The following is a 9,514-nucleotide window of genomic DNA, read 5'->3' on the forward strand; positions in this document are numbered from 1 at the left end:
ATAAATTTTACTACCATATATCAATTATAAAGTAATCTTGAAATGATAGTTTAGGAAGAAAAAAGAAGTCATACTTGACTAATAGCCCACAGAGGCACAGTAACTTATGTAAAGATTCTGAAACATAAAGAGAGGTTGTTTTACTGTTTAAAGAGGATGGATCAATGAAAAGAGTAATGGACCCCTAGCTGTGTACAAAAAAATTAGTACACTACCACCATACCCTTGTTGACTGACCAGCCTAATCTTTGTCTCATTAATTCATGGTTCAAATATCCAATTTAGAGGCCAGTATAACTTTGTCCATCCAAAACGGTCTCTCTATTCTCACAAAAGATAAAAATAAAATTTGTATATATCCTACTCTCTCTAAATTTCACTTAAAGACCGCTAGGATGGTTGTTACCTATTATGTAATATTGTGTATTTCTAGTTTAGTATAATATTTGTTTTGGTTATTACTTAAATTTTATGGTATCACATTGTTAAAACGATCGTTAGATAGCGAAATATTGACATGCTGATTTTTTCTCTAACATTATATATAGCAATCAAAATCTCATTTTTGTAACGGGCGATATGGTATTATCACATTGTAAGCTTTTCTTCTTTTTTTTATAGTTTATCCTAACTTTTTATAGAAATTTTATCACGTACCCTACTTTTTTGTAAGTTTATCCGTCTACTTTTTGATGTTTGACCTTATATAACGACAAAAAAATGATACAATCAATTCAAAAAATACAATGCGATATAATACAACACAATCAATACGATAGATTATGAAAGAATACATAAAAACCATCCAAACAGCGTGTCATAGAATCACACGAGTATGTTATTATTGTTGTTGTGCTACATGTCAATTTATAACTTATGATTTTAAAGCATAGGCCTAGGCCAAAGATAAAGGGCTATCTTTCGAATTAAACCCCCCGTACTTTCGTGGGGCTCTCCCATGTCTCTTTGTATTTGTCCACACAAACACAACTCAATGGATATCCCTTTGTAAGGTTTGCTCTTTTTACTCTATTCTAATTGGCTAAACACAATCCTATCACCTCAAAAACAGTAAACAGAGAGATATATTATTTCGGATACAAAAATCTATATATTTAATCTAAATTTTAATACTAAGTTCAAGAACAATTTTTAAAAACTACAATGAAGTTACAACAACTTCAAACACAAGTCCAAATGAATAATCAAATGAATTATCAAAATGAAGTATTTATAAACTTTAAGAAAGAAGATGAAGTAGAAGATTGTAGAATCAAGTCCACCGAATGCACCATGTGTCCTTAAGGAAGTTATTCCCCTCAAGTATCCGAGGTTATAAAATCTTTTCTTCCAGGATAAAATGATTCTCTTTTTGAAAATAGCAGTACCTCAAATTTTTAGAAACTTCAAACACATTCAACGATTTGATGATCACACGAGAGTTTTTCGAAGAAGAAAAAGATTATTTTTCTACTAAAAAAAATTGTCTTTACCTGAGGAAAAATTCAGGTATTTATAGTCATCAAGGTGTTGCATCATGAAAAGAAGTAATGGTTCAGAAAGGTGCACCCCTTCATAAAGGTGCAACTCTTCGGAAAAGTCACTACCCAAGGTCATAACCATTCAATCTGAAAAGGTGTCTATTCAAATTGCATCCTTTCTGTTAGTGTCTTTTCGGAAAAACACTTATTCATTTTCCATTCGCACTTCATAAAAACTCAATAGGATATATTAATGAATGTGGAAAGCAAAAAAAATTGGGAAGAGAAGCCTCGTGATCTTTTCAGAACTTAATTAGTAGGCAGAATACATTGTCAGGCCCCTTAACTTGACGTCATCTTTCACTTTGGTACCTCAAGTGAATGTTTTTCACTTTTGACACCTCAAGTAGCGTACGAGTGTGTTATTTTGACACCTTTTGCTGAGTTTACAAGGTGCGTGTATTACGAAGGTGCATGAAAGCCTTTTTTTGGTTGATGTGGCGCCCAATTTGGCCCACCAACAATATATTAATTCAACTCCATTAATTTATACATTTTTCCTCATTTTTATCCATCATTTTTGTCAATCTTAAGTTTATTTAATGGTGAAAATTATTGGGAGAGATTTAAAAATTAGATACATATTTAGGGGTTCGTCTTGACAAAAACAGTATATTTACTCAACACCCATTAATTTATACTTCTTTCACATCTTTATTCTCCATTTTTGTCAATCTTAAATTTATTTAACGGTAAAAATTGTTGAGAGGAATTTATATACGCATTTAAGGGTTCGTGAAAATTAGATAATAAGCACCATCTGAAAATCAAGTAGCATTAATGAAGAAAAACTAAAAATCGAACAAAATTAATGAAAAAAAAGTGAAAAATAAAATTAAATCCATGAAGAAAAATTGAAAACCAAACAAAATCAATGAAAAAAAAATAAAAATCGAAGCAAAATCGATGAAGAAAATCTAAAAAATAAAGCTAAATTCATAAAGAAAAAACTAAAAACCAAGAAAAATTAAAAATCGAAGCAAAATCAATAAAACACACACAAGCTGAAGAATTAGCGCAACCATCACCACCATTACTACCACTCTTCCCACAACTATTATTCTTATTGCACCACCTCCACCACCGTATACGGTGGACCCTGAAACTGCAATTGGTAAAGACTCCATCTCCCAAATTTGCCAAAAGAAATAATAACCACCGGAAAATCAAGAACCGACTAAAACCGCCGGAAAATCAAGAACTGACAAAAAATCACCATTATGTATTTAGTTTTTTCTTTTTCTTTTTTGCTAAAGTTTTTAGCTTTATGATGAATTTGTATATATATTTTTTGCTACAATGTGTACTTCTTGAATTGTTGTTCAACTCAAAAAAATGTGACAGAGAGGTGGGAAACAAAAAAAAAATACCAATTTCCAACAGGATATGGATGGATGGTCCTTAAATAGGAAAACAGCAACACAGTCGGTGAACAACATATAGCAACTATCTTTTCCAAGCAACGTTAGAGTTCTTCTAAGTTAAAAAAATCAATTTGTTTGTCTTACAATTTGTTTTAGAAAGAATGTCCATTTTAGCTATGTGCGAAATCTGGAGAAGACCTGATAACAAGGATTTATTGGATACAGTCTTACCTTGCATTTCTATTTGAAGTTATTTCTACGACTTGAACCATGACCTCCTGGTTACATGTCGGCAACTAAAGTTAGCAAGGCTCTCCTTCATATGACACATGTTTAAGACTATCAAATTAAAGAATATTTGATATATTCAACATATATTTAATTTAAAATCATACGATTTAAACTAAATAAATTGAAATCGAGTGTGGGAATTCGTGTAAAAGAAGTGAATGGATCTAGAAAAAAGTTCGGCAAAAAAGAAAGTAAAATAATGTAGAAAAAGGACAAAATAGGACGGTAAAAGTATTTGCTGGATCAGTGTTGACACAACTGTTGCGTTTTTTTCACTGACTATGAATTCATTTTTTCTGCAAAGTGAGAAGAGAATGAATGGTCAAATCATGAAAAGTAAGCTTTTAGCTAGTCTTGTGTACTATTTCCATATTATCACATAATCATGACTATATTATTAGCATGTATATATATTTGCAATTTATATTTTCAAACCCTAGGGAGGCGGAGACGAAAGGGGTGAGGGGAGGGTGAGGGTGGGGGTGCGGGGGTGGGGGGTAGGGTTCTATCTTGGATATACTATTATATAGTAGTGTATTTGGAATTTGGAATTAATGTGGATGTGGTTTATCGTCCTGTGGTCACAAGAAAGTTCTTCAAAAGGCTTTTTCTGGGATTTTGTGTTGTTTTATTTTAATCTTTTCAAAAGTTATTATTTGTATATAAAAAGATTCACTCTCATTATTCTTTTTTATTTGTCACATTCAATTTGATTAATTAATTTGTGATACTAAAAACTTTAATCGTTAGATAGAACATTGCTTTTTACATGCGAGCTTTATTCTTTATTTAAATCTGAATGTTTACGTTTGATAGTAGGTGGCGAGACCTGAACTTGATTAGGATCTCTATATTCTCTAATACCATATCTCGAAGTATAATATAATCATTCAATCTAATAGTTTAATTTGTTATAAATCGTACACTTATTGAAAATATAATAGGGTAAATAGAAGTATATATGTGGTCTCTATAGTGCGAACTTTTAGATGAGATGGTAAGATCATAGTCATTTCTTAGTATGAAATCAAAGCCAAATCATTCCAGCTCGATGTTAGGCTTTGATATTTTGCTATTCGATGTTTAGTCTCTTTACATGATCTTGGTCAATCCCCACAACATAGACTAGCTTATGATCACCCTTTATTAAAAGGATTTTTAAGTGCTTGGCGCATGAAAATGAATAAGATATTCACGTAAGGATCATGTTGCGAATATAATTAAATAAATAAAAGTATGAATTCTCTAGCAATTTAAACTTTCAAATAAGATGATAACACACTTCTAAACGATGCTTTTACTTATTTATTTTTGAATATTTTTACTAATTAATTGCAGTGAAAAAGTTAAACCATAGAATCTAAAACTACAAAGTATGAAAGTAACAAGTGAATGAGTGAATTTGGGAGCTTTATAAGGGCACCATGCAAACGTCCTTTTCTAGCTCCTCTCCCCCACATCTGCCGAGTTCTGCCTTTCAATTCATACACATATAACATTGGGAATGCCAACCACACATATGTTTGATCTTTTCTTTCTTATTCATAAATATAAAAAAAGTATATCAATTCCATAAATATATACATAACATATACATTATCATCCATGCATGTGCATTGTCCACTATGCATAAATAACTTATAACATAACATCCATGAGTATACCAATCTATTATAAACATGACCAACAAATTAATAAGTAGAGTACTGCTATAAGTGTAAGCTTATCTAGTGAGTGAGGAAAACAAGGATTTTGCTCTCTCTAACTCTCTTTTTTCCTCAAAATCCTATTATTATCAAGAAGAAGAAAAAAAAGATCCAAGGAACTGTCAAGCCATCAATCAATCAAATCAAATCAATCACAAAAGCAGGAACCAATCAGTTTGGAAGAAATAGGAAAGAATTTAGAGAGTAATAATATAATTATGTCCTCTTCAAATAGCTTGTCATTGGACCACCTCCCTCCTCCTCCTCCTTCAGAGCAGCTCTGCTATGTCCATTGCAACAACTGTGACACTGTCCTCGCGGTATATTATATATGATGAATTGTTCACGTTGCTCCCTACCTATTTTTCGAATCAAGAATGTATCCATATATGTACATATTAGGTTTACTTATTAGGGTTTTCAACTTATTAAGTCTTTCTTTCAGGTTGTTTGGTTCAAATGAGGTTATCCCAAGATTGTTATCCTGGTTTAATCAGAATAGATAACCTCATCATCTATGTGGCATGATGTTGGTGTTAGCATTATCATGGTTTTATTAGTTAATACTCACAACCAAATAAGTGTACTGGGATAATCCCCTAATCCTTTCCTAGTAGCTCAGTTGGTTGGTTATTTGAACTTTCATCTTTTCGGAGATTGTTAAATTCCCCACGCATTTCCCCTTCTCCTATATATACCCCCAATATAAAAGATCATTAACCCCCTTTCTATTCTTCAAATACAAGTATATGTTAAATTTGCGAGCAATGTTTTTTGGGATTAAAGGAAAAAAGGGAAGATCTCAAACAAGAAAATGAGTTTGTGGTTTTTGATTTTTTTTTTTTTTTGTTTTGCTTTTGGGATGATTGGATTTTTAGGTAAGTGTACCCTGCACAAGTTTGTTCAAGACTGTAACGGTTCGATGTGGGCATTGTGCTAATCTTTTGCCTGGATGGCTTTTGCCTTCTACTAATCATCATCATCAACTTCATCATTTTGGTCACTCTTACTTCTCTCCTTCCCACAACCTTCTGGTATGTAGTATATTTATTACTACAATTTATTATTGTTTATGAAGCAAGCTTTCGTTTGGTCATATATTTTGAAGTTGTTTTACTTGGATCGAAAAAATTGAAGTTTTATGAGTAAAAATCCTCAAAACTGGCTCAAATTCTTTGGCCAAACCCTAGGTAAGGGTATAGTCTTTTTTTAATTTGTTAGCAAAATTGACAATTGCTTTAATTTGCACTTTGCAGGAAGAAATAAGCAATGCAACCCCAAATTTCTTGATGAATCAGGGTAATTCTGCTCATGATTTTGTCCTGCCTGCTAGACCTGGATTTGATGATCTTCCTAGACCTCCACCGGTTATTAACAGACGTGAGAAGTCTTAACACATTCTTACAGTTCTTATCATATATTGGCTCGTTTGGTTGGGAAACAAGTTATCCCGAAATTAGCTATCCTGGGATTAGTTATCCCACCCTCGAGAAGGGACAAAAATAACACCACTATCCTAGGATAATAAATCCCGGGATGAATTATCCCGTGCATTTTAATTTATCCCAACTAAACATGAGATAAGATCATCGTAAAATTAATCCCGAGATTAGTTATCCCTCATCCCTCCTACCAAATGAGAGTTTATACGTACTGACACGATAAAATATTAAAATGTTACCCTAAACTCAAAGAAAGACTGATTTTTTAGGATTGATGCTCCTTATATCTCTCAGTTTTTTCTATAAATTTCCCTGACTCTCCTTTGTGAAGATAGATGAATTTGATGAACTGATGAGTAAATAATATTTACACAATCTTAGACACAATTAAAAGCAACTTCCTAAAATGAGTACCATTAATTAGTAATTAATATCATAAAAATAATGCAACTAATGTCTTTTTTTTTTAACTCTCTTGTATGTACAGCGCCTGAGAAGAGACAGCGAGTCCCCTCTGCTTACAACCGATTCATCAAGTAATATTTCTGCATCTCTTATATATATACAAGAGTTCAAGTTTTGTAAACTGACAGTGCTCAAAACATAAATTTTATATATATATATATATATATATATATATATAATGCACATGTACCATCCTTTTTTCCTATAATATAATTTAATACACTCTCATTGTGGAAGTTCAAGTAACCAACCAATTAAGTTGTTAAGATTATTCGTAGTTTATTAAGTACATTTACGTTGTAGTTTATTAAGTGTGTTCCAATTTTGGTGCAGGGAAGAGATCCAACGCATAAAAGCAGGAAATCCTGACATTAGCCACAGAGAAGCCTTCAGCGCTGCTGCAAAAAATGTATATAACTCCTATCTAAACTAGGGTTTATTTATTTATTCATTTATATTATATATTAAGATTATTTATGCTTCTTTTCACTTTGATTTAAAGCATTTAGTGTTCGTTTGGTTGGTGGAATAAATTTTCCTGGAATTATAGTTTTGAGATTATAATTCTTTGACTAATTTATCTTACCTGAGAGGTGGATGGAACAACACAAGTTTGATGGAATAAGGTGTGGGATATATCCAGGATTAAGTTTAGAATTATGTTTATAATTTGTTGAAGGTATGAATTTATTCAAATTTAATCATGAAATATCTCACCATATTTCATTAACCAAATGACTCCTTAGGTTGGAATATATTCTGTGATCAACAACAAAATCTTCATAAATGAAAACTAGGGTTTCAACCATGTGTTTTTATTTAAAGTTAAGTTTTGTACATGATTCTTTCTTTGGGTTTTTGGGTTGATGATGCAGTGGGCCCACTTTCCACACATTCAATTTGGTCTCATGACGGATCAGACTGTTAAGAGGACCAATGTGCGTCAACAGGTACGTTAATTATAACATGTATCTTCTATCAGAACATTCATTCGAGTTTCGTTGTCACTCATTATTTTTTCAAAAAAGAATCATATACTTGGTTTATGAAAAGAAAAATCAAGGGTGCACATGAGAGGTGGGTTAAAGACCTAATTAAGTACTCTCTACATTTCAATTTTTTCATCTTAATTTGACTAGACATAAAGTTTAAAAAAGCTTTTAATCTTGTATTTGATCTTAATTAAACTAAAAGATATATATGATGTACTTTGTAGTCTTAGACATATCATGTGATACTTTAAGTTTAGGAAAGAGACATTCTTTTATGAACCGATTAAAAAGGAAAAATAAAACAAACGAATTGAAACGGAGAGATTAACTTAAAATCTGCTCTCTTGAACACAACTTAAACTTTTTGATATAACTATCACATGCTATCAACATATCCAATGGTGTTCACATTTGTAGCTGTTTTTGTTTTGTTGATAGGATGGAGAAGATGTTCTTATGAAAGATGGCTTGTTTAGTACTTCAGCCAATGTTAGTGTATCTCCATATTGATTGGATGAGAATCAAAAGTGAACAAGTTTTGTGATCAATGAAGAAGCTATAGTAGCTAGCTTGCACCTAAGTGTCTAACCAATTAATGTGACTCGTCCTAGTGTATCGTCGAATGTTTAATTTTCTTCTAGACTTTCTCTTTTTTTTTATTATCCTTGTGTTGAAGTGTACTTTTGGCTTCAATGTCTCAACTTTCGTTTGAACAGCTACTGTCTTTTCCTTCATCGTAATCACTTTTTACTTTAGCACTAAATAGTCACGGCCTATAAATTAATGCTCCATTGCAGTACCATGCCAATAAGTTTGCATACGGCTAGAAAGTCACTACTTTAATTTTCTACTGAAATTTCCAACTGAAAAATATTCCAACCGATATTTTGATTGAATTAGTGCGAAAAGAAAAAACAGCTAGCAGTGTTTTCACGCTGAATTAGAAAGCTTCCCAGTATTTCCCAAGAGAATTTATTTCCCAACATGTGTTTTCTCAGTGAATCATCATGCTTTATACTTCATTAATTCACCTCGGGTCCGTGATCCAGAGTAACGGTGAGATTGACGAGGATGTCTCGCACCGTATCGGGGCGGGATGGATGAAGTGGAAACTTGCATCGGGGGTGCTGTGTGATAAGAAGGTGCCGCCCAAGCTTAAAGGTAAATTCTATAGGGTGGTAGTCCGTCCGGCCTTGCTGTATGGAGCGGAGTGTTGGCCAGTTAAGAACTCCCACACCCAAAGAATGAAGGTGGCAGAAATGCGGATGTTGCGCTGGATGTGTGGACTGACCCGAAGGGATAGAGCTCGGAATGAGACTATCCGGGAGAAGGTTGGGGTGGCTTCAGTGGAGTGTAAGATGCGGGAAGCACGATTGAGATGGTTCGGACACGTGAAGAGGAGGGGCATGGATGCCCCGGTCCGTAGGTGTGAGAGGCTAGCGTTGGATGGTTTTAGACGGGGTAGGGGTAGACCGAAGAAGTACTGGGGTGAGGTGATTAGGCGGGACATGGAACAGTTACAGCTTACCGAGGACATGACCCTAGATAGGAAGGTCTGGAAGACGCGAATTACGGCAGAGGATTAGGGCCTGTTCGGGTCGCTAATGTAGGGAGGTAATTGGTGGGGGTGTATTCCTGGTATGATTCCGTATTCAATGTTCTGTTCCGTGTTCCGTGTTCTATGTTTGTTACGAATCTGTGTGCTTTCCTCTG

General features: G+C 33.4%; 1 protein-coding gene across 1 annotated transcript; it reads left to right on the forward strand.

The window, feature by feature from the left end:
- The first annotated feature begins 4,826 nt into the window (after positions 1–4,826).
- LOC107867308 (protein YABBY 4) lies at positions 4,827–8,516 on the forward strand. Its single transcript, XM_016713481.2, has 7 exons — positions 4,827–5,222; positions 5,781–5,936; positions 6,159–6,282; positions 6,832–6,880; positions 7,143–7,218; positions 7,685–7,759; positions 8,240–8,516. Exons 1-7 carry the CDS (start codon positions 5,121–5,123, stop codon positions 8,309–8,311), a joined length of 654 nt encoding a protein of 217 aa, XP_016568967.1. The 5' UTR covers positions 4,827–5,120; the 3' UTR covers positions 8,312–8,516.
- The last annotated feature ends 998 nt before the right edge of the window (positions 8,517–9,514 follow it).

The sequence above is a fragment of the Capsicum annuum genome, chromosome 1, assembly GCF_002878395.1.
Source record: "Capsicum annuum cultivar UCD-10X-F1 chromosome 1, UCD10Xv1.1, whole genome shotgun sequence".
Classification (NCBI taxonomy): Eukaryota; Viridiplantae; Streptophyta; class Magnoliopsida; order Solanales; family Solanaceae; genus Capsicum; species Capsicum annuum.